Source organism: Embiotoca jacksoni, unplaced genomic scaffold, assembly GCF_022577435.1.
Source record: "Embiotoca jacksoni isolate LCO1_2020_lvr unplaced genomic scaffold, fEmbJac1.0.p SCAF_3, whole genome shotgun sequence".
Lineage (NCBI taxonomy): Eukaryota > Metazoa > Chordata > Actinopteri > Embiotocidae > Embiotoca > Embiotoca jacksoni.
In genome coordinates this window covers 14,343,448-14,369,113 of record NW_027185381.1, presented here as the reverse complement: position 1 = coordinate 14,369,113, position 25,666 = coordinate 14,343,448, and the positions used below count along the sequence as shown (strand labels likewise).

At 41.4% G+C, this 25,666-nt stretch overlaps 1 protein-coding gene across 4 annotated transcripts in view; it reads right to left on the bottom strand.

Moving 5' to 3' along the window:
• Window positions 1-1,021: 1,021 nt before the first annotated feature.
• The window catches only part of tln2b (talin 2b), a 74,312-nt gene continuing 49,667 nt past the window's right edge, over window positions 1,022-25,666 (bottom strand). The window contains exons 28-58 of one of the 4 annotated variants that reach the window (XM_069162046.1): window positions 25,305-25,424; window positions 24,482-24,679; window positions 23,840-23,979; window positions 23,223-23,316; window positions 22,686-22,775; window positions 22,453-22,575; window positions 21,733-21,876; window positions 21,363-21,524; window positions 21,069-21,209; window positions 20,199-20,380; window positions 19,107-19,239; window positions 18,892-18,993; window positions 18,606-18,776; window positions 17,699-17,845; window positions 16,469-16,570; window positions 16,221-16,340; window positions 15,398-15,544; window positions 14,333-14,499; window positions 13,805-13,988; window positions 13,226-13,351; window positions 11,231-11,347; window positions 10,479-10,664; window positions 9,830-9,937; window positions 8,737-8,847; window positions 7,866-7,875; window positions 7,388-7,512; window positions 5,071-5,196; window positions 4,913-4,975; window positions 4,634-4,816; window positions 4,426-4,551; window positions 1,022-3,358 (exon numbers count right to left, since the gene is read on the bottom strand). In XM_069162046.1, coding sequence (XP_069018147.1) covers window positions 3,230-3,358; window positions 4,426-4,551; window positions 4,634-4,816; window positions 4,913-4,975; window positions 5,071-5,196; window positions 7,388-7,512; window positions 7,866-7,875; window positions 8,737-8,847; window positions 9,830-9,937; window positions 10,479-10,664; window positions 11,231-11,347; window positions 13,226-13,351; window positions 13,805-13,988; window positions 14,333-14,499; window positions 15,398-15,544; window positions 16,221-16,340; window positions 16,469-16,570; window positions 17,699-17,845; window positions 18,606-18,776; window positions 18,892-18,993; window positions 19,107-19,239; window positions 20,199-20,380; window positions 21,069-21,209; window positions 21,363-21,524; window positions 21,733-21,876; window positions 22,453-22,575; window positions 22,686-22,775; window positions 23,223-23,316; window positions 23,840-23,979; window positions 24,482-24,679; window positions 25,305-25,424 — 4,077 coding nt within the window. In that variant the 3' untranslated portion in view covers window positions 1,022-3,229. Of the gene's footprint in view, window positions 3,359-4,425; window positions 4,552-4,633; window positions 4,817-4,912; window positions 4,976-5,070; window positions 5,197-7,387; window positions 7,513-7,865; window positions 7,876-7,917; window positions 7,938-8,736; window positions 8,848-9,829; window positions 9,938-10,478; window positions 10,665-11,230; window positions 11,348-13,225; window positions 13,352-13,804; window positions 13,989-14,332; window positions 14,500-15,397; window positions 15,545-16,220; window positions 16,341-16,468; window positions 16,571-17,698; window positions 17,846-18,605; window positions 18,777-18,891; window positions 18,994-19,106; window positions 19,240-20,198; window positions 20,381-21,068; window positions 21,210-21,338; window positions 21,525-21,732; window positions 21,877-22,452; window positions 22,576-22,685; window positions 22,776-23,222; window positions 23,317-23,839; window positions 23,980-24,481; window positions 24,680-25,304; window positions 25,425-25,666 lie in introns of those variants that run through there. The other 3 variants (XM_069162042.1, XM_069162044.1, XM_069162043.1) reach the window with 3 other exon arrangements.

The window sequence follows — 25,666 nt, the reverse complement described above, 5'->3', positions numbered from 1 at the left end:
TTTTGGACACTTGCAAAAACAGAAGGTGTTTAGTCTGAAATCACAAAGTTCAGGACAAAAAGAACTGGACCAGACCATTTCTCTGCTTTACCTCACAAATTTACTGAGGTTTTGATAGCTCTATACAAATGCCAGTTAACCAGACAAATATCCTGCTGGTCCCAAGGACTGAGGGAAAAGGGAGGGAGACAGAAAGAGAGGGTGAGCAGTGGATGGGCACTCCCTCTTAAACACATGGCTTCAGTTTTCCCCTCTCCACGCATGAGACCAAAACACTTATACAACCAAATATGGTGTTCATTAGAACGGTAGTGTATTGTACCGGCCACCTCAAACCATCCTTCACTCACTCTGCTCTCATACGCTGCTGATACAGAGAGAGCATCGGCTTCAGCATGAAATAAGTAAAGCATCCCCTGAGCAAACTAAAAGGCCAAGTAAAGCCTGACTGATTGCCAATAGACGAAGAATCAGTAAACATGAGGCTTCTTTTTAAAACCCTTGTAAAGGTTGTAGCTGCTTAACTGCATCTCGGAGTACAAAAACACTGTGAATTCTCATTCTTTACCAAAACATCTAAATGAGGATCACTGCATACTTCAAGGTCTGGTCCGTGAAGCAAGAGGGAAAAAAAAGTGCATTCACAATGTCCATATTTGGTCTTGCTAACTTTGCCAATCCTTGCAGTAGGACATATTTCTCCAAACATCCACTGACCCCCTGACTGAACTATGAAGGATTACACTGACATCTGCTGGCAAGAATGCAGAATGTATTATAAAACATGTTTTTTGCTAATTTATATAGTTTGAAAAACAAAAATAAAAATGAATGTCATTTTTTGTTTCTCCTTATCTGGGACCAGATTCAGAGTGAATTTTACACCACTGAGTTTGTGGAATATGAGTAAGGAACTGGTGAAGTAGAATAAACAGTGCAGGCAATGAGAAAGGAAAGCAGCTTCTAATCGACACATCATTTATCAACTAAGGACAAAATAATCTTAAAGCGACTGGTTGTTTTAAACTCTTTATTTTTGGTGAATACAAAAAATACTTTCGTGACCAGATAAATATTATACATAGAGCATCAAATCATAAAACTGATGCAGTCTGTTAAAGAAAGCACGACACCTATTCATAACAGAGCTAGTAACTTTTTCTATTTCCGTTAATACTCGGACAAATCAGTTAGACAATATACTTTAGGGTAATTCTTACATTTACTGATAAAGACTCAAATTTTTTTTATTTTTTTTTTTTATTTTTTTTTTTTATAGTGGGTAGACAATGAAACAAGGAAGTTATTCAGTTCAACATTTAAGAGGGACTCGGCATAATGAATTTCAACAATTTCTCGGCTTCAGACACAAATTGCCACATGCTCATTGAATGCAGTCTAGTGTTAATCTCTAAATCCTAAGGTATCCACAGATGCCCTTTTACAGTATATCAGCATTATAACATTGTCGGCAGGTAGGCCACCAGCCAAGGCATTGTATTGTATGGCAAAGGACTTGTTTATTAAGACCCCAAGAGGGATTAGACTGGCATAATGTTCTGATCCAGAGAGGACAAGGCTCAGGCTCCCACCTATTCTGATCATCAACTGCTCGCAGGGCAGAATCAAGTAAGGCACTAGTACACAATGCAGACCAGACACAGGCTTAGACAGACTGAGGAGATGAGCTGCTGAAAATTTCAAATATATTATACATTATTAAACTGAAGGAAAAATTATAATTGAATCAGTTTTCTCAATCAGAGCGTGAAGCTATTTCCTTCTATTTGTGTTAAGAGAATGTCCCACATTTAATATAATGGAAGCTTTGAATTGTCTTCTTCAGTGCATAAAGTTACAAGCAACTTCAGAGCATAATGTATGCTCATTTCATTCAAGAGCCCAAAGCCCAATATCATCCCACATGATTTATCTTTCAACCAATAACAGCGCCGACTCTCAGTATTGTCTCGCTAGAATATTCAGTGTAACGTATTGCTATAGACGAACAGTCAAAAGTAAAATGACTTCGCCAAAGACAGGGCAGTGACTGGTAGAAATTAACTGCATGGGAGTGTGTTTGTGTACAGTTCAGCGGGCTCCTGAACATAATCTGGCCAGTGTAAATGGTGGAGGAATTAAAACATGAAGACAAGAGAGAACAAACATGACGATGAATGTAAACATATGTATTCCTTACACAGCTCTGTGTATGTGAGGGAAGAACTGGAGGGGTTACATGGAGGGACTTAACGTACAAGCAGCAAGACATATTTGGTCACATATAGTCCAGATTCTCTGAATAACACAGATTACACCAGTCTGCTCTATAAGAAGTACTTGCTTCCAAATCGGTTAAGAATAAACATCTTTATAGCTCGTGCTGGCCAGTGGTCTGTTATTTTATTACTTACTCCAGTCAGAGCCCCTCGTTGTTTGGCATCAAGCTGAACAACTTGATCTTTAAAATATTTGCTCGTCTAACAGCAAACCCCAAATTCACATTTTTAGTAAAATACAAGTGCCTTTCAACTCTATACTACTCTATTGGTTAGTAGCTTCATTGATATGTGTAGACATTATGGTGCATGCAAGCCAGTGGTGAAGTGAGGCATCGCCTTCCTGCCGTTATTATTCCTTTGAGGTTGTTTTTTTTTACATTACAAACTATGGACCCTTAGATTTGTTCTGCCAGCTGCAGAGGTAACATCAGTTCATTTCTATTTGCTCTAAACCTTCAACGATTACAGAACATTCAGTGATTATAGAGGATTTCTGCATTTGTAACATGTTTGATTCATGATTGTAACAGTCAGTAAATGCTCATGACGCAGTAACACCCACAAAGCAATGATACGTTTATCATACAACATAATCATACTGTCTCAACTTGCTTGTAGTAACAACCTTCTTCATGATAAAGTCTCAAGGTCAATGGCATTCACTGACAAATACATACGCACATCACACACACACACACACACACACACACACACACACACACACACACACACACACACACACACACACACACACACACACACACACACACGCACACACAAATACACTACAGAGCACAGGCACTTGTTTTTCTTACCAAACAGGCCTGTTTCAAGTGCTGTATAGTCCTCAGTTATATGAGAGTAAAGCAGCCAATAATCCATCGGCATCGTCTCCCCATTACAAGAAGGTCTCATCAGCGCAGCACACATCCTGTCTGCTCAGTCAATCAGCCCTCATCTTCCCTCAGCTCACTGGGCAGGAACTTGTACTGCTGCTGTCGGATCTGAGCCAACTTCTTCCGCGCTTCCTCCAGCTCGCGCTCCTTCCTCAGCATCTCCTCCTGAGCCGCAATGATCTGAGGAGAATGAGAGCAGCTGACAGAAAATGTGTCTTCCACCCTTCACTATCTAATTCCTGTGGATTGCTTGGTATGAAAAACCAATAGCTGCACTGTGCTCAGCTCACATCTGTAAAGCTTGTTAGCTCCACGGGGAGAACGTACACAAAACAGCAGAATGATTAAAAAAGTGTAGCTCATTTGATAAGACAAAGAGAATCTTTAGTGAAGTAGTGAAAAGCATTTAAACGTTACAGGCAAACAATATTTCAGGGAATTTAAATGTACAATTGCTGAAATAGCTGAAAATGTGTTTCAATTCGTTCCGACATGAGTGAATGTAAAAAGCTCCTGAACTTGGGGGATAGGTAACACACAAGAACGAAATGTTCTAAATTCAGGGACTGCAGATGGAAATGAGCTAGTAGGTAAATCTGGTACAAAAATGTCACATCTTTTCTGTGACTTTTTGCAAAAAATATAGTGTTGGCTATATTTTTAAAACAGCACAGGGAAGAAATCACAGAAATCCTCACACTGTCATCTCACTAATTGTTTTCAGATAAAAAAATTCATTATGATTGTGAAGAAATCCCTTAGAAAATGTATTAGAAGGTATGTAAACATCATATCACAGTCTAAAGTGGTTAAAGAAAAAATGTTGTCCAAAGTTCCCCTCAGTGTGACAACAGTCAGACAGGAGGGACTCAGTGAGCCTCACTGAAAACTTCCTGTGGCACCGCAGAGTTTTGAAAATAGACACTCATCAATTACTGTTGACTTTTTTTTTTGAACAGATGAAAAGGAAGCAATTTCTCAGGTGTAACAGAAAATGTTTAAAGTCTTGTGTGTGATGTTTTTCAGCTGCTGATGTCGAGCGAACCTGATAAACAGCTTTGAAAGAAAGCCGACAGTCTGTTTATCCACAGCAGGTCATCTCAGTTTCAGAAAAACAACTGTGGCATTTCGGCATACCAGCAAGAGGGCAAGCATTCAGCAGCCTTCAGTGAAAAGGGCACGCAACGCAGTGGGAATGATTTCTTCCCCAAGCTTCAGGAACACACTTTTCGAGGAGTTTGTCTCACCTGAGCTATGCCTCCAACGAATTTGGTCTTCACTACAACACTGTCATCCTCAGTCTTGTCGAATGCTGCTTTCTGAGCCGCCTTGACCAGGTTGTCTGAAGCTCGCTTCACGGCGTTGCCAGCAGCCTTTAGAAAGACATTCTCAAAGTTAGCATGCACACAATTCCCCTGTTTCCACTGACTAATTAAAGCTGTGTTTCAGTGTTACCTGCAGTCTCCTCATGGCCTCAGAATCCTGGTCTGCCTTCACCTTGCAGGCCACCAGCAGCTGAGCTGTGGAGGCCGCAACCTGTTTGGCTGAAGAGATGAGCTTCTCCTCACTGGCGTGGCCCTGCACTGATGCGTTAGCTGCCTCACAAAGGTTACTGGTGGCTGCTGCTACCATACGCGCCTGCATTAAGCAACAAATTCACACACACTCTTGGTTTGGGTTTACATTTTTTGTTTGGTTTTTACATCTGGATTAACTTTAAATAAAGCAACTTACAGCTGATATGAGACCCTGTGACCACTGGCCATCGTCCACTGCGTTGGCTAGATTGGATCCCACCTGAGGTAGAGTTTGGGAAGAAATTAAAATATTGAGTTCCATGATTAGATATTTAATGTACCAGTGCCTAAGCGTCTGAGGGTTCATACACTGACCTTGCCTTGTGCCACCAGTTCTCTCTGAGCTGCAGACGCAGATTTAACAAGAGCACTAGTTGCTGCAGCGATGGACTTCGCTGCTTCTAAGATCTGCTCCTCAAAGTCCAGCGTCTCATCTGCCTGCTGGAAGGAAAACCGCACATTAACTTATATGTACAAGTTTAGAAACGATTATTGTTACAGCTGAGATGACAAAATCTGGAGGGAAAACACAGAATGTGTTAGAGTCAGAGTAAAGTAATAGAATGTATGCACATTACTTTGTAATCAGCTTATAAAATATCCACCAAGTGCTAATTTTTAGTTGCATATGTAATCTCACACACAGCCTCCTAAAATCTTTAAAATCCCCCAAAATCATGAAGGACATGACCTCAGTGTCCTCAAAGGTAGCTATGGTGATTTTTGACAGCATAACCTATAATGTTCAACCTTATCTTTCACACAAAGCACAATCGAAAGTGACAGCAGAGCATCATCTGAATGTGTTAGTCCATTTCCCTCCACCTCAACTAAAAAGCAGTACGAAGATCACAGGGCATCGGTTCAGGGAAATTTATCAAATGGCCATCTCTGCATCAGCAGTCAACAGCTTGTGATTGACCACAGACCTCCATAAACACATAAGGCACACGTGGCTGGAGACAGGGCGGGACACTGTAGGAATATGTTTGATATATAGTTGGACTGAATAACAACCTAATATATCAAACATATCAGACAGAGCCCTGCAGAGAAGGCTTCCAGGTCTACAATGGCTTGGGGGGTGGAAGTGGTGGGGGTGGTAGGGGTGGTGTGGTGGGGGTGGGGCGAGGAAGCATGCTGGGAGCAGGAGAGGCCTCCCTTCTTACTGGGGGTGGGAGGGATGAAGGAGCAGAGAGGAAATGAAGTAAAGAGAAACAAGAAAGAGAATCCAAGTTTTAGAGGAAAAAATAATCACAACTTAACATTTGTTTGAATCTGAGGGCGACTGTAAAGACTGTTTCTTGCCTTCAAGAATTATATGTGCTACTTTCTTAGCTCTGTCTTCTGTCTGTCTGTCTCAGAAATAGAAGGGATCTGGGGTAGATCTTTATCAGAATTAAAAAAAAAAAAAAAAAAAAATCATATATATATTTACTTGACACCACTTTGTGGATTTAAATAACAATAATCATGTGTTCACAGTCACAGAAAAGTGTTTTGTTTAAATTTTGTCCTGTGCAACACTATACAAACACAAATTACAAATAGGCAGTATCTTACTTGGTTTTTAACTACAGGGGATAATAAGCCATGGTCATGAATAAAAACTGAACTGTCCTCACATGAGGAAAAACTGGATTAAAACGCAGTGGAATTCTCCTTTTGAATGGTAAGGCTAGCTTCCTGTTACATCACTAGAGGGAGACATTGACATCAAAAAGAGGAAAAGCCTTTCACCCACTAATCCCCTTTCATAATACAAAGGTCCTCATGAAGGCAGTCTGCAGCTGTGGAATTATAGTATGAGACAGAGCATTATATGGTCTTTATTAAAACTGGGGTGACCTCAGTAAATGCTCTTTCACATCACACAGACAGAGGGTTGAACTGACAATCACATGTACAGGAAGAAGTACAGAAAAAGGGGGAAGCACTAGAGGCACATAAGGAAAAGCACTAGGATCCAACTATCCAGTCTCCAGAGACAGATAAACAACACAATCATGCAGAGCACATGACAAACACAATCCTGTATTGCATACAGAACAACATAAATGTAATTTGTCTTTCCGAAAGCACTTCCACCACCATCTATTTTCTCTGCGCTTTATGTGTGGAAGTTGTTCTGTTTTTTTAGGCAATACCATAGCCTGTGGGAGGGGACGGGGGTGAATAACAGGCTGAAAGAGCCTCCCTTAGTATAGTTTAGAAATGAGGAACACTGCAATAAAACAAAAGAAATAAGTTCAATAGACAGAGAACCTGTCTTTCACAAAAGGTCACAACAGTTCATCACACACTTGAACTCCCTCCAACACAAGCTTGAAGACCCAGCAGTGTATTTGCGTCTCCTGGCAATGGAACTCAAAATAATGTCCAAAAGTACCTTTGAAGAAAAGTCAGCTGACTGAACCAGCTGTCTTGAGTCAACACAGAGCATGTAACAAAGAATAATTTTCTTCTTTAATGATATCACAATTGCAGCTCTAGTACTGAAAAAATATGACTCCACTTCAAAGTCAGTGTCACCTTTTCCTACCTACGCCCCTTACCGTCTCCCTGCTGATTAGTGGCAAAAGCTGTGTGTGGGTTTGTGTGGGTGGAAAAGGGTTGAGAGGGGCACTTATACCTTGGGCTTGGCCCGGGGTCTCAGCTGCTCCAGTTTCTTGGCAGCAGCTTCAATGGATGCTGCTGCTCCGAGGAGCTCAGTCTCAGCGATGACAGTGGGGTCTTCAGGGTCCACACACTCTGATCCTGGACGAAATCACAACATAGCCAAACATTGATTATCACATGATCTTCTTTTTTTTATTTTTATTTTTTATTTTTTAGCACAGACTCAGTACCAGTACAAATACTCTGGTTGTAGCATTTTATTTGATTTAACAAGAGATCAAACCAACAGTAATGCCTCAGAGTTAAGTAATATAGACTAAAGTTGGACAAAATGCACATTTGATGGATCATTGTCTTTTTATGGGTTTTTAAGTGCCCATAAAATGGAGCTGTTTGGGAACAGCTTGGTAAAGCAGATGGAACGATGTTTTCGTAGATTATGTCGAGCTCTAGGGAAATCTGTTCTGCACCCCCAACCCCCAGCCGTCTACTCTCTACCCCCTTCTGACTCTATGAAAGGTGATCTGAAGGAACAAAACACACCATATCACACTTACCTCCATCTGAGGCAGCACGGAAAGAGCAAGGGGAGAGAGAGGGAGAAAGCACATGGGACATTAGAGAGGTGAAGTGGATAGCCCCGCTGTGTCTCAGGCTATACACTGAAATCTAATTCTCATCTAAACACAATCTATTACTCCTGTCAGATGCAGCAGTGCAGCACTTACAGGAAGCACTCCAGTATGTTTGTGTCATAACCGTCGTACAGAGCTTAATTTGGAACACTTTGCACAGCAATCACTCTACGGGATGATTTCAATATTCTAAAGTGATTTTCATGATTTTCATCTTTATTAGGGACGCAGACAGGTTCGGTGGCTTGACTCACTACCTAGTGCTGGTATTAATATTATTCATGCACAAGAGGATTAGGGCTCCTTTGACTAATCTCTAACATCTCCACAATCCTGTCATGGTTTTTCAATTTTTTATCAAATTGAGTTGGCTCCTGTTAGGAATCCCCTAGCTACAAAATCAATGTATTCTGCAATGTCAGCTTTGCCAGTGTTACACTGCTGGGCCCGTAATGTTATTCTAAAATTAAAATCTTTTGACCAAATCTTTTTTGGAAAGCACAGACACTTCAATAAAATTCATGTCTCTTTATTAAATAATATCATACTGCTTCACAGAGTCCCACAAGCACTTGCTATGCTAAGAATACGTGACATCCTTGTGTGTTACATGGTCCATAAAATCGTTTCGTCAGTCGGAATAGGGTCACCAGTAACTAAAGGTTGTCAAATTTAACTCTTGCTCGTGTGTGTTGTTTGTGAGTGTGTGATAAGCAGTGTGTGTGGCCTCACCTTTCATGGCCTCAGCTGTCTGGACGAGCTCTGTCACACATGCTGCCACATGCTTCGAGTGTACAGCAAGCTGCTGCTTCTGCTCCGGTGTGGGCTTCTGCAGCACCTGAAAACACAAGAGCCCAACACACACACACACACACACACACACACACACAAGTAAACATAATGCAAAAGGTGAGTCACAAAGGTGATGGCTGACCAAAAAAAGCATGCATGTTTGTTCTCGCATGTTTTGAACCTTCCAAGATCCCGTTACCTCGGCAACACTAATAACTGATTGACTGTAAGAGTGACCACTTCCTTCCAGAAAGTTAATTAGTGTTGCAGATTTATTTTTCAGGTATTTTTCTGACTAGTTAACTGGCACAGTTGCAACAGAACACAGTTTCCTCCATAAAGGAAACCACTGTGTATCACAAGGGACTTTGATTGACTAAAGTCCTGCCAGACTCATGATGTATCCATAAATAATCATGCAAATGACTTGAGTAATTATAATACTTAATGCATTAACTTGTCACTTGTCTTCACATACCACATGGAGAGGGATTTTATGAACTAAGGAGTTTCATGAAAATACATTTTCTAATTAATATGTAAATATATTCAACAAGGTGCTCAGAAATTAAATTCGATTTTACTGTGTGTAAACACTTTGGCAGAGGACATTACATTTGTATCATTCAGTATTCTTGAGTTATAATGTGTGGAAGAATGTGGTTGCATAGAAATAGAAGCAAATTTCAAGTATTTAGTCTTTATTTATTCTAATTAATATGACTTAATTTGTCTTCTTTCAGTTGATGGTTGTGCTGCAGTTAATGCAGTGACAGGACGAGTGACAGGAAGCCAGGAAAGATTTGTCAAGCAGAAGAAGATTAAATATTGTATGTAAAACCTTATAAACTTCAATTTGTACAGTAATTGTGAAGATCATGACTCACCCATCTATAGCTAGAGACATACACGCGTGCGCGCGCGCGCACACACACACACACACACACACACACACACACACACACACTCTAATCACTCTAATCACTTCCATCCTTTATTTATGAGACCTGTGACTGCTTCATTCCAACCTGCAGCACTTGTTCCAGAAGGTTGATGTATCCAGTGGTGCACTCAGAGCCGTACTGCAGGGCCTTGCTCCTTAACTCCTCGCCCACCTCCGGGTGGTTTGCTGCTTGCTGTAAGGGTAAGAACACATGTAATGGTAAATTTAAGTGCACTAAAATTAAAAGATGTAAGAATGATAAAATTTCTCTCAGGATATCAAAGTGAAAATGTGTTATGTGAGGTCAGGAAGAGCCAAGATCATCGGCTCTTTAGATCATTTTAAAAGTTCCTATTTGCATTATCAAGTTCCAATCACAAATAAAATTCATAGCAAATACAAATTCAAACTCTTCAATTAATTTGTCTGTGATGCCTTCATTTAAAAAAAAAAAAAAAAAAAAAAAAAAAAAAAAAAAAAAAATATAGCCCACAGTGCTCCCTCATCTATCTGATTTTGTCTTGTTCCAAGTGCTCTGCAGTAGCAGAAGGACACCCTGACTGATGCTTCACTGCACGACTTTGAAAAGTGACTGAGTCACTACCAGCGGGAGCAGCCATAAAGTAGACTAGACTCTGTTTTATCTGCTCTCAGCAGGCTGGGCTCACATGTTCCCTGGCAGCCTGGTGGTGTCTGTGTGAGGCCCGCTTTGGCAGGGCGGTGTGGATTAGTACCTTGCAGGTCGTCAGCATATCAGAGATGGCTTTGCGGCTCAGGTTGGCAGTGGCGATCACGTCCTCCTGCTGAGCAGAGTTGCCTGCGGCCACTGCCTTGGCTGTTGCTACGGTGATGCCCTTTGTCATGCGGGTGAACTCCTCGGGTGAGGTGGACTTTTCTGGGACGTCCTTGGACCGGAACACCTGATGATGATGATGATGACCCACAAACACAGGTGGTTAGATATCAGCATAGGGCTCGGACATAGATGAACAAGCACTTGAACATTTTCAGAGAAGAGATCAATGTTGTATAGCAGTAGAAACTGTTAAATGGTGAAATGGACAGGAAATGTTTATGAAGGTAGCAGTATAATTAGGAGTTAAGTGGACTTTGTTGAATTCGGCTTGGACTGCAGCTCATGGTGAAGCCTCCTCTCAGGCTGGTGGTCCCTCTGATGAGGGCTAGCCGTAAATTACAAAAAAAAACAAGCTCTTCAAATCTTCTCTCTTTCTCACTCTGGCTGTGTCTGTTAGCCAGACCTGATAAGAGCTGTGGGAAACCTGCAGGGGCTGAGAGAGAAGGAGGAGGAAAGGAGCTGGATAGAAAATAAAGGGAAAAAAGAACAAAAAGCTCCTCTGTTTTGTTCCAAATAATAGACATAGATATCCCTGACCTTCTTTGAGCCAGCTTTGCAAAACGGCTGTGTCTCATCATTTAACTCCCAACAGACCATAAAGAAGAGGTTTGGCCTGTCAGGTGCTCTTACTGTCAGCTCCTGCTTGATGCACTCAATGGTGGCCTCCAGTGCCCTCGTCCCACGAGTGGCTTCATCCTCCACGGCCTTCACTGTTTTTAGAAGAGACGTCACGTTGGTCACCATGACCTGTCAAATAAAGAGAGTAATAATGAGGCTCACAGTCAAACCAGGAGGTGGAGCTCTTTCCCCTCACAGGCAAGACATTATACTACAAAAATATTTTTGCTTTCCCCTCCACTGATTCCTATACAGTGAATAATGGTGTTGAAGATGCTTTTCAAATGGAAATTAAATACAGCAGCTGGTTTAGAAAGAGAAGACTGAGTGATGCATTTTAAATTAAAACAGGGTGATTTACTACTGCTCATACAGTTTATTTACTGACAAACGGGATGGAAAAACAATTAAAATTTCACTGATTCATTGTGACACATTGTCCTCTGTCTGTTCTGCATTCAGCAAAGTGTACAATATTGGGTTTGGAATTTGGGAAACATGATCACCAGGAGTTTGAGAGGGTCCCATTTGGAGGTCACCATATGTTGGAAGAACAGAAACAATCTGTCAACATGACTATGTCCATGGGTGGCCCTAATTCCATTTAGATGAGAAAACACCAGAAAGTCTATGCAACATTTAGAGCAACATGCTGTGGTTAGTTAAATAAACAAAAAACATTTATGTTTACTGAGGAAGTTTGCACAAGCATTTTAGACAAATCTGCTTGAACCGGTTAAGAGGTACAGTTTCTGAGGGTCTGTTACTTTAGTAGATTTTCTGCAATCCATCAAGGTTACATGCAAAGTGTCTGAACTGTGACAGTGGTCAGGAAGTGAAAAAGTTAATAACAACTCTTTCCTCTGTACGTGTAGTCTATCATAGGCAACTGGGAACTGTTCAACATCTTTTCTTTGATCTAGATCTAGTTATGATCACACATCTGTCCCAAACATTTGGGCTAGTAGGGTCTACTAAACCCACGAGTACGTTCAGGAGGCTGTTATCACCTAATTACTTCACTGATCTAATATTCAGACTCGGCAAACAGCCAAATGTTACAGAAGGTTACATTTAATGCGACTTCTAGAGGCTGTAGTAATTATGATGGGAACAAAGGAGGAAGTCAGGTGACGTACCAAAAAGGTTGGACGGATTAAACACAGGACTGTCTTCAAGACCACTGATGGTGTCCTGTGTGACAACACACGTCAATGTTGACAGTGCGTAATGTATTTAACTAACGTAATGTATTTAACTCGCATAACTTGCACAGGTAATGTAGCTTTTTTTTTTTTTTTTACCCAAACAGAGATAAACCTAATCAAGTAGTTTTAGTGCCTAAACCCATCAAACTACAACTGTGTCACAAGTAACCATATTTGTATTATTGTTACCATGACAATGAAGGCCTGGTTTTAACTGCTAATTCAAATGGTTTAATAAGAGTCAAACCAGGTGTAATTTTTTACTGTTGTTGTGCATATTATCCTTCATGTATTTTATATTATGTAGTACTTTACTTTTAAAATGCTCTATGTTGTGCATAAAATTGTTAGGCTTGATTTTAAATCAAATCATTCTCGATATTCAAGCAGATACAAAAACGTATAGTTCTACTATATTTCTATACGATATAGAAAATCATATTGTTTTAGATAGTTCTCAGTAAAGCACACCAATCCTCTTGCTCACATAGACAAATGCATGCACACAATAAATGTAGATCTCAGTGATGAGTCTAATCCCACAGACATGACAGAAAAGACCTTAAACACCCTGATAAGAACCGTCCTATCCTTCATCTAACAATGCTCTTTACTACCAGATCCATCAAACTAGGCATAGCAACAATACCGAGAGCATTTGCAGAAAACATGTCTACAGCGGTATCCGCTCAGTGAGGGCGCATCAGCAGAATAATAAATTGGAGTCTCATGTCGCTGAAATCAATACCCAGCTAAACCAGGCATGACAGAGGTTTGTTTGAGGGGTCTATTCCTTTACCTTGGCAGCGCTCTTCAGCTGATACATGGATGGGTCGTCAGCTGGTTTGCCGGCGGCACATTTGGTGGCGCCGATGAGTTCGGCCAGAGCCTTGGCCACATCTCGCACTGCATTAATCAGAACCACCTGAGGAGATAGTGCTGGAATCAATACGGCACAATGGTCGGAGTATAGGTTTATCAGTTGTGCCTTTGGGAGAGGATTTAACACTGCAGTCCTTATCACTCCGACCTAGTCATGATACTTCAGACTTAGCGGAGGGCAGATATAGAATCATACACACAGGGAGAGAAAAGACACACTGTGTATCAGATGAAATAGCAATTATACAGAGAATCCAACATGGGGTGCACAGAAAGATAGAAGATAGTCACGTAGATGACTAATGTTAGAGGACAGTATAATGATAATGGGATATAAAAGCATGTCGAAGCTCCATGCAGGTGAATTAAAAAGTACTAACTAAGCCTCGTTAAAGATTTAAATCTTTTACAAAATAAAAGCTGTGACTGCATATGACCTAAATATTTGTGACTGTTAGACACTCTGTAGTGTAAGTGTGTTTGGGATTTTAATTACCTGTGTTTCGGGGTCCTCAGAGCCCATGCTAGTTGCTCCCAGTTTGACCACCTCAGTGAGTTGAGTGATAGTCTTGGCTGAAGACTGGGCAGCATGGGCCAGTTTCTCCTGGCTGGACGCGGCTCCAGCAACAAGCAGCTTGGTGTCCTCTACCAGTGCCTTGGCTGTCTTCAAGATGCTTTCCCTGAGGGACGGGACACATTGTGTCACAATCTGCTCCACAGTCACACTCAAGTACCAGCAATATGAGAGGAGGCTGTTTCTGCTTTTCTGAACTAGATGTTTATTTGTTAACAATAATGTATGGACAATTATCAATTTATATTTATTATGTGAAATTAGCATTTAGTTTTACTCATTTCCTCTGAGTGAGACATTTAAAGAAAACAGGAGCAATGAGTCTGAGAACACTGTGAAAACCTAGGAACTGATCTTAGTTAGTAAAAAAAAGTCCCTTTGGTGATAACAGGTTTTTATTTAACACCATGTCTTGGGCTGCTTGTCATGTTTATGGTGAGGTCAGTGCACCTGTGATCAGCAAACGACTCCTCATTCTCAGGGTCCAGGGTTCCAGCTGAGGCGAACATGATGGTGGTGTCCAGGTCAGCGATAATTCCAGAAACGGCGCTGGCTGCTGTGATACAGGCCTGGGTGCCTTTGTTTCCCGCTTGCAGTGCTGACAGTACCAAGGACACCTGAAACATGTGATGCATTGCATTAGATATACAGAAAAGTCCTTCAAATATGCTGATTTCAGGAGTGTAAAATGGCTAAAAGGAATCCTAGTTTCTGTGGGAAGTGCACATGTTTAATGATTTTTTTTCCTTATATATTATGTTGGCAGAGCCTTTTATAAACCAGGTGAAGCAGGTTGCAAATGTTTAGAGTCAAAAACCTAAAGGAAGCCGGGAATAAGAGGAGAGAGCATGGCTAAACATGCATTAAATCAGAGCGTGTTGCACAGTCACAATCAGTCAATGAGCCTGACGCTGCAAATCACACAGCTCCCTTGATGTCGTCTGTCTGCTCATCCCTCATAAACAAATGGAAAGTCCTGAGAGGTACATTTCAACAAGGCACACGCTTCACAAATCAGCAAGTGGGAGACTACAAATTATTCAAGTTTGACATGAGTGCTGAATCAAATCATTGCCTCAGTGTGGCGAGAGAATGTGTAAGCAGCGTGGCCAGAGGCTGCGAGAGTCAAAGCTTGGAGACATTAGTAACATTGTTAACTGCACAGAGAAAGGATGATCAGAGGAGCCTGCTCTCAAAAATAAGATTAAAGATGAAATAAGATACAGTCCTCTTCACACCTTATATAACCTCAACACTTATGTTCTTTATAACTGCATTTAAATATCTATACACACATAATACTGAAATGAAATATAGAAATATAGTTTCATAAACATACTAATGCTGAATTGATGTCGCACCTAACCTTCAAATAGCTGAGATGGCAAATTATGTCCAGCAAAAATAGACCGCCTTTAAAAACGCCACATAATAATAATAATAATAATAATTAAAAAAAAGCTTCCTTCTGCATGAGTTAGAGATGCTGGACTAGTTTCTGTCCTCGTATCCTACCTTCTCGGTGACTGCGCGGGCACACTCAATGAGCTCCCTTTTGGAGAAGCTGTCTGTGGGGCTGAGCTGCAGGGCTCCAGCCTTCTGGACCAGGTAGATACAGCCATGGCCCAATTCTTGCACCCGCGTCCTTATCTGGAAGCCAACCTGAAAGCGTAACCGAGCATCAAGTTACACAGCATCCATTGTCTCATTTGTGCCACTATACCACACAATCACAATCATTTCCTAAACCGGTGTATCTCTAAACCAGCGGGTGGGTGAAAAATTATTTCAAGCACCCTCAGAGAGGGAAGGCTGGCACTACACCTTTAATTTCCAGATTGCAATTCATGGGTGGGTGGTACTTCATTACAAGCATCACTATAGGCTTTTAGACTTGTAGAGGCACAATGTCGCTATGGTAACCAGCAGGGTTTCCAGCAGCCTGTTAAACACAAGATATTGATAAGAGCTGTGTGCTTATTAGTGCAATATTTCCATGCACTGCTGTCCTCTGGACAACACAGAAAAGCTTTAAGTAAAGAGTATGTGGGTGCTGAATGAGATGGATGCGGGAAGGGTATATTTCCGTTTGATCTTGTATTGTTGGTGCAGCATCAAGGTAGAGGCTTGTATCAAAGAACAGCAAGCATCTGCTCTGATCAGAATGTGAGCAAATACATCCGGAAGCATTTTGGTGTAAAATGCAGACCTAAGCTGATATATTAGTCTGACATGTCTGCAACACAATTGCAAAAAGATTTATGGCATAATCTTTCATACGAGTATATTGTTTTTTCTCCCCCATGTCCTCCATAGGACACAGAGCACTGCTTCTCACCTCCTCTGGCTCCGCAGTGGCTGCAGCAAGTCGTCCTTGGTGTGCTAGCTGTCCATAGTCCACAGTCACCTGAGAGGCAAGGCCACCGAGCTCTTCGGGGCAGGTTACTGATTTAGTCATCTGATTGCAGAGAGAACATACATCATCAGCAGAAGCAGATTTATGTTTCTTCAGCCCCACTGTCAAATATTGTCAGTGAAAATTGGAAATGTAATGGAACAAGCGTGGATAGTGCGTATACTACGCACCATCTCCTGTGCAGTGATTGCGATTGCCTTGGAGAACTTCACCATGGTGGTCTGGTAGTCCACAAAGGAGCCCTCGGGTTCAGGAGGTGTTCCTTCATCCAGCTGTGAAGATCAACCTTTTAGTACTAATATATTTTAGGGCTTACATCACTATCCAAATGGATTTTTACACTAGCCTATTGATTTAGTTTAGTTCCAAAATACAGCATATTATAAAGAGTTTTGAGAGTTTAATTAATTGTTTTATTAACTGATAATAATTATTGCACCATTTTTAAAGGCCTGGTGTAACAATACAAGCCCATGGAAGAATCCTCCAGATTTGTGAGCTATCCACACATTATTTTTCACTTTCTCGAACATTGTAAGATGGGGCATTAGGCCAACTAAATGCACCTTCTTTGCATTTTGAAATGCAGTAGATGTTACTAAAGTTCAATAATGACAAAACACAGACCATTATAGAAATACAATGACGCCATATAACAATGCATACTCATGGGTAACAGTAATCTTCTGGAATACACATGTACTTGCTTAAACAAGGCAGTCATTATGGAGTACTCAGGGACAGTAGTTTCACAGGGGAGAACTGGAACTGGTACAGCAGCAGATGTGCTTGGCACATATATTTTAACAACATTTTAATAGTTTTGGAACTATATCCTGACATATGTGGTGGTTGTGTTGTAGATTTGCATATCATAGCAGTATATTGCTCTTAGCGGAGGTCTGTGCTCTCCATGTGCCCTTCTAGTTTAAACATTTGTTAATAGTGCTTCCATTTCATATATGCCAGGGAAGTTTTAATTCATGCTTGCTAAATTTAAACTCTGTAAAAAAACGTGAGGGATTATAAAACTGAAAGCTAAAATCAGAGTCAAGTGTGTTAAGTCTGAGTATGTGCAGATTATCGTCAATTATTAGGCGCACTGTCAACACATCGACATGTCCCCGAGCGGGATGAGTGACAGCTAACATCACCCGTGGGCTGTGGATTTAAAACTTGTCATTTACTGGAGGAATGAGAGTCACTGACAAGGACACACCCTATGAACACCCACTTTGGAATTATTCTTCCCCAGAAAGCTAATATTGCCTTTAGACAAATAAGAGGGAATAAGAGTCGACCTGGAATCCATTCAAACCACCTGAGAAGACTTCCCGGGAGACTGTAGCCCACGTACATATATTCTCTATCAAAATGCACACAAACACACCCTTACTCACCCTGCCCATGGACTCAGCGATGGACTCTATCATGCCCCCAACCATGCCAACCTCACTTGCTGCCTCATTTAAGGTCACCATGATGTCGTCCACTGCCTCTTTCATCAGCTGGGCTGCTTCAGAGATGGCATCGTGGGTGTGGGACGCCTGAGGACACAGTCAGCTGATTACCCCGACTGTGACACTGTCTTGTTTTAGACTTAAGAAAATTCATCAACTTAACAACCGCTTCAGAGTGTCCCTTCAGCTAGTAAGAATGCAGTGTCTCACCAGGAAACACTAGTATCACCCCTGTTTTTCTAATCATTTAAACTCATGGTTCAAAATTTAAAAAGGCTACACGTTATACAACTGTAATACATAACATATCAGAATGTTGTCATAAAAATAAAAGAGTTATAAAAAGCTGGTGAAGTCAGGAAATCTGATAAGACAAAAAGAGTTCCTCACAAGGTCATTTCACTATTTTATGGCTCTAATGATGGTAGTTGATTCTGAATAAAAGTATAATCACCTGAGAACAAGATCAGAAGCTGTGCAGTGAACAGGTATGGAAAAAAATATCACTAAAATCTGTCAATTCTAGCACTAATAGAGAGCCATAAAACATAGTAAGAACTCCCAGGGCTTTGTTCTGCTCAGTTTGATACGGACACATGATTTATAGCTGAAAGAAGAACATAATGAGATATGAGAATTACAGAAACGGAGGCAGAGGAAATTCTTCATGCTCAGCAGTAATGGATTGACTCTCTTTAAAACAAAGCCCTCAACTCAAAAACACCTGATTGAATTAGTCTTCATCTGCTCATTAAAATTTCACCTACTATTAGAGGTCACCTTTGAAATAGTGATCATGAAAGTCGAAACACACTGTAGCTACATGAACATTATGACCCACCAGTACCTTTGGGTTTCCACCGCCTTCCTTTGCAGCATAGAGCATCTGCAGGGCAGACTCCGACAAGGTCTTGGTCTGGTCCAGGATGGTCATCTGCTGCTGGTGGTCATGCAGCTTCGAAGCCAAACCCACCGATGCCACAATGAGTGGATCAAAGTAACTGGCCAGCTGGGTCACCTGTGTTTAAGAGATCTGTCTCAGAAAGCGCTGAACCACAACACAGAAAACAGACAGGATGGGTTTTTCTTTCAAAATCCAGAGGGGATGAAGAGATAAAGGGTCAGGCCAGCACCTTGTGTCCTAGTTGGGCAGCTTCGCCTCGGGCCGCTGTGGAGACGGGATCAATCAGATGACCAATCTCCTGCACAGAGGATGTCAGCTGCTCCTGGAGCGCCTGGTGAATTACAACGGCAGATAATTACAGTGTAAGTCACAACAGAAAGACTACAGATCCCATTAAGGTCTTTCTCTCACACAAGATGGAGCTGATGGGGTACTTGAACTCACTTCCATGGAGATATCATCTCTGCAGGGCAGGGTCTGTCCAACTGCAGCTAGAGAAGCTTGCTCAATGTCCCGGATACACTTATTGATGTTATCAATGGAGTAATCACACTCCCGCTGTCCTGGTGCCTTGTCCCTGTCACCAGAGATGATGAAAAACAGAAATACATTTCTACAGGGTTGTGCAAATAAACAAAAAAATAAAAACCTTGGTATATAATATCCACATTCAATCGAATCCCATATTTTGCTTTCTATCGATAGTAATAAGAACATTTATACCATTCTCATGTCTGTACAGCAAATATCGAGCTGAAGCTGGCAGACGATTAGCTTAGCTTAACATAAAGACTGGAAACGAGGGGGAGCAGCTCGTCTGGCTCTGACACAAGGAGAAAAAAAAAATCCACCATTCACCTTCCAGCACCTCTAAAGCTCACTGATTAACACTCGCTTGTTTAATCTGAAATCACTATTTGCTGGGAGCAGTGACTTCCTGGAGTCACATCATCCCCGAGGTTAGCCGGCAACCAACAGACACTCATACTGCTCAGCTTAGCTAATTAGCTCCTGGCCTGAGATTTGTATGTAGTGTACATACATGAGACCGACATCATTTCTCATCTAACTCTGCAAAAAAAAGTGGTAAAATAGTATTTTCTCAACTGGTGAACCCCTAAAAAAAAAAAAAAAAAAAAAAAAAAAAAAAAAAAAAAAAATGCTGTCAGCAAGGTAAACTCAAATGTTATATTAAATGTAGTCCCCTCGTTGCTGAGAACTGTGTAAGCAAATAAATGAAGGATGATGATAAAGGCAGAATATGTGGGATACCAAATGGTGCATTGTGTTTCAGATTCACCGCAGCAAGTCTCATCACTGTTTTATAGTGTTCACTAATCTATTACAAAGCAGTTGGGGATCTCAGCAGCTATAAACTAATGTGGCAATTTACAGCTCAGCTGAACAGATATCACTGAATAAGCGCTCCAGTTCCAGAAAACAATTTTTCCTCCAACTGTGAGCAGACCTTTATAAACTTTGATTGAGGATAATCCTGCAGAGACAGACATGGTCGTGGGTGAGATTAATACCCACCTAATGGAGGTGATGAGACTCTTGATGGAGTCAGAAACCGTCCTGGAGTGGCCGGCTAGTATGGACCAGGTAGGGGGATCTTTGGGGTTGAGGACCAGCGAGCGGGCCGTTTCTAAAAGATAAGTGGAGCTGTCGAGCATGGAGCGGGCTGAACGCACAATTGGCTCCTGTGCTGCTGAGCCCTGTGGAAATGAAAAGATTAGTGTAGGTGAAACAACAGCCCAGGTAACAGCTCAACAGCGAAGAGCTAGCCACATTGTTCTGACAGACTTGTTAATATTCCTTGACTACCTTGGAGAGATCAAAGGTGCAATCAAAGGGAGGGATGAGATTAGAAAGGCAGCTTTACACAGAAGCAGGAAGAAACACCTTCAGTCTTTATGATACGAGCCAAAACCTCCCTTGACAATTAGATTAACAAGCTGAAGATTAGAGCAGCTGTGCTGAGAGAAAGTGCCGTTAAACACTGCCCTCCAACAGATTACAGCCATAAAGCTTTTAGGGGACTGTGAGAACTGTTCCGCTCAGATTGAAAACTAAAAATCCATCTTTCTTCTCAAGCCTTTTCTTGACATTAAAAGAGAGGGGAAAAATTGGACCACTATTCAATTTCCACCATGTTCACTGAACAAACCTGTCTGTGTTAGCCCATATAACAGGCTGTTTCAAGTGCAGTGAGAGCACAAGTCACAAACATATTAATTTGATCCCTCTGAAGCTGTAGCTTCAAGATCCTCTGTAAAATGAGCAAAAACAAACTGAGGACAGTGGATCTCAAAAAAGATTTGTATTTCTTTTTTTACTCAATTAAGTAGTTAGCAAGTGGACAAACAGTGCATTACAAAAACACACATCAAAATGGATGAATACCTCATTGCTAATCTGAGCTGGGATGCTTGCAAACTCAGGGTTGTTGGCAAAGGTTGACAGGTTTTCTACAGCTTCAAGGAGAGGGGTGGTAGCAACACGGCACCGGTTTCTGTTCTCTTCTGAAAAATCTCCATCTAAGGCCTGAAAGAAGACAACGCCATATGAATATTTGTCCAATTTGGTCACATTTTTGCAAACGACCGAATTGATACACACATCTGCAGCTTCTCACTCGACGAAAAATATTTCTGTAACAAATTTACACTCAACGTTTTGATCGGTTGGAGAGTTGACCTTGATGGTTTTGACGAGGTTGGCTGTGGTGTTGGCCACCTCTTTGGCTGACTGGACAAACTGTCTCCTAGCCACGGGGTTGGAGGTCTTAGAAGAAGCCATGCGGCAGGCGTTACAGAGAGCGGAGGTGTGCTTGGCTACAATTGTTGCTGCGGACAAGACCTAATAAACAAGCAAACAAAACAAAAAAAACAGCAAAGAGGAACAGTTGTATAAATTGAGGCATTCTAGTGAGGGTACAACATCTGGGTCAACTGAATGCTTTTCCAACATCTAATTAACACCACATGACATCTATAGTAAATATATACACAGTGCTTTTCTATGTGCAGTCGTGTAATGTTTTGCAGCTTGTGATTGACCTTCTTACCTGTGACGGACTACTGGCTGGGTCCACTAAGTTCTGACAAGCCATCTGTATAGCTTGATGGGCCCGTGCAAACTGAATAGGATCCACCAGCCCCTCATGGCCTGACTGACTATTGGGATCAGAAACCCCTACAAGATAAGAGGCCTACCGGGGGTGGGGGGGAAACAAAAACGGAGTTAGTATTATAATTATTATAATGTTTTGTTCAATACCAACAGCTTCCCCCAAGATCATATTTGTTGTCACAGACAAGTTAAGATCCACCCACACATAGTCCACACTCTGACATAAATAAGTACATAAATACATGAATAGACGCATACAGATCCAAACTATATATATATGGTCCATAACAGGGGAGCTGCCGGAGAGTGGATAAGCAGAGAGAACAGAAGATCTGTCAGAATGTGCCTTTTTCTAGAAAAGAAAATGAATCTAGCACTTAGATGAGGAAGTTATTTTACAGCTTTACGGCAGGAGTCTGTAAAACTTCCAATGAAACCTGGCTCAGAATGCCTCACTGTCATGGTTTCCCCTGAATTTCTATTTATGTACTACTTATTTAGAAGGCTACATCAACCTTAAAAAAGATGAACAATTTGTCTTCCTAAGGAAATTTTATGATTATATCTAAGCATAGAATAAAATATAGTAAACAAAATACAAGAGTGCAAAGGAGTAGACACCGGACATTGAGCTAGTTCAATGCTACGATCTCACCTGTCCTCCAGCCTCTGTCAGCCCACACAGAGCTTTCGATGCCAAACCCACGCTATCCCCAAAGGCGACCACGTCACCTGTCTTACAGTGCTGAGAAATGCCTGCCATCGACTCTCCGAGGACCTGAGGTACATGGAAACAGGGAAAATGTGTACAAATGAGATCTTCAGCTGCCGACTAGGTAAAATATCTCTGACAGTTCAAGTAAATGCAATTATTTAAAAAACCTTTACCTTCGAGTTCTCCATGACGCTTTCGATGCAGTCAAAGTAGGAGAGTTCACTGACAGGCTCGTTGGGGTTTTCTAGGAGACCTCTGACAGCCTGTATATAGACAGAGATGGTAATAACTCAAACCACAATGGACAGACCATTGACGATTTCTGCTATGATACCATTGCACATTTATCAGTCTCATCACTCAGATGTGAAATAGCAAACACTATAAATTTAAATAAAGCTGATTGGAATATGCGGCCATAATAAATCATGATAATCAAGTCCTTAAAATGAAACCTTCTTGTCATTTTCAATTATGTATAGTATAATAGTATATTACAAGTGAATGTATACTTCAGAATGCAAAATGCTTGTGTTTAATTAGTGTAATTTCCATCTACAATGAGGGGCTCTGTGAGAGTGATCAAATACAAAATAGACAGAAGGCAAAAAAAATAACCTTTACCAGATGAAAAACATACAGTGCAGACATGTACAGAAAATAGGACTTAAGAGAAGAGGTCTGTGTGTGGTACAGTGTTCGGCAGCTACCTCCAACTCCCTCAAGGCGTTGTCACACTCCTTTTGTCCTGCTGCTTGCTGGGTACAGAGCGTTATCAGCTGGTTAATACTCTCTGTCACCGCCCTGAAACACACAGGCAGCCTCTTTAGCTCCTCACATGTGTCCTCTGCATGCATTCAAAGGCTGGCTTCACTCGCATGCTTTCAGCTCCCCTATTCAAGCATGGCCCCACAGGCTTCTCACTACGATTGGATAAAGCAGCGCACAGGAGTGCCGAGATTTGTCTTGAGTTTGTGTTCAGCCTTGCTGAGCACAGACAGGCTCTAGCCAAGGCTTCCATCTTCCTAATTAGACAGAGAGAAGTCAGTCAGGCCTAAACCCCTGCGGGACAGGCTGCTTGGCTTTTCTCCACTAAGGAGAGGATACATACTCCCTCTAGCAATGCCGAAAAGACACATCGTAGGAGTGGCATACAGATGCAGTAGAGAGATGTCTTCTGTGTCCATCATAACCTGCTGCAGGTCCAACTCTGGAGCAGGATTCCTTCTCAGTACAGATTGCTTCATTTTACTTGCAAATACAGTATTATATTCATCAGAAACAACTGAAAAGAATATCTGTTTCTTATCAGTAAAACTTATAATACCTTGCTGCCACAGCCAGAAGATTCTTAGCATTGGCTGCCCCTGGATCCACAGACAGAGACTTGGCAGCCAGTAGCAGCTTACTCGATGCCATTGAGATGTTCTTCAGATTACCAATGACTTGGATCTGGTCGTCCTTGCTCTGCACATGCAAGAAAAAATTAAAATACAAGTGATTTTTAAGATGGTTTAAAGCTGTATTAAATCCAGTCAAAATTCTAAACAGAATTTACAGTATTGGCAACTTTATCAAGGGATGAAGAATTGTAAAGAGAATATTTAAGTGTCTGTCTTTTCTCACTAAGCAGGCCTGTTTGAGTGAGGTTAAAGCGCTGGTGTCATGCTACATCAATAAAATAACCAGAACATGAACATCACAAGATCAGATTACATCTGACAGGGTTAGTGCTCTTGGGGATGATCAATGTGCCTAATTGAATAATATGAAAAGGTCCAATTAACAAATGACTTAAATAGATTAGTTAATAAAGTCACACAAAGATGCTCTCTGCATTTAAGGCTTTTTACGTTTAGTCCATCAAAGGTTTAAAGGCTTCACTTTGTGTGTAAAATGCTGGTGGCAGTGGATTACCATTGAACCGTTTCAGTGGAGCGTGGAGGGGTTGTATGATCATGAAACCTACTTGGGTGTGTCCTGCCATCTCAACGCCAGCATCCAGGAACTCATCAAAGTCTTGGCTGAACTTCCCTGAGGCCGCAGCCAGCTGGCTGCTGGTTCCACGAGAGGAGTGGACGACCTCGCCTGCAGAGTGGTTGAGTTCAGCTGCTGTGTGGTTCAGATCAGTCTGGGCCTCTTGGAATGTCTTACTGCAGGGAGGGAGCTTCAAAGACAAGACACACAATTGGGACATACTGTAGAATATCAAAACTAAAGTCAAATGGAAATGGCCTTTTCAGCAAAGTTCCCATATTTTGCTCTTTTCCTGGGCTTTATTTGCAGTCCTGATATACAAAAAAAGAAAATGTTTGCGTGGTTTTCAGTACCAATAACCATATTAATATAGTTTTACATCTCTCTTAAGATTCTCTCTAGTGCTCAACAAAAAGCTGTCTGTTATGTGTTTTTAAGGCTCTTTTGGAGGGCTGTGCAATGAAAAATTTGCTTCCTGACGTTCAACAACTGTGCAGCATTTCCCTGATAGTTCCCTCTGGTTTTGTAGCTCGCTATCTCTGCAAGCAAACGCTTGTGACATCGCAAAGTTACAGAAGTCCAAACAGCTTGTTTAAAAGCACAGTTAATAAATGGACTGAGCATTTTGATACTTTCACAGTATTTATGTAGCACCCAGACCTGCTTGATAAACAAAATAATTTTGAATATCTCTTTCTTTATTATGGGACCTTTATGGGGGGATATTTGAATGCAATACAATACACAGTACAATACAGATATTTTGTGTCAGTATGCAAACATGAAGTGTCAATAAAAGCTTGAGCAGGACTCACAAAGTCTACCAGCAGCTTCTTGCTGGCCTCTCCGATGCTCCTGAGGGCCATGTCAACGTCCTTCTGGCCCGGCAGGCAATTCACACAATTATTTAAGGAGTGTGACACTGCTTTGGCCACCTGAAACACAGCACAACATCTGTCAATGGACTGCCATTAGTCATTCTAACAATGTGCCACACAACAAAGCCTCAAAACAAAGCTATATGGGAAAAAAAACATCTCAAATGCAAATTGAGCTCACAGCGGTGCACAATAATCTGTGTCACTAATTTATGCTGCTGTCACAGATATATGCCAAACAATATGTTAGTCCCCTGAAGGGCTGCAGGAGAATGAACAGTTTTACTCTGGCACTCCTG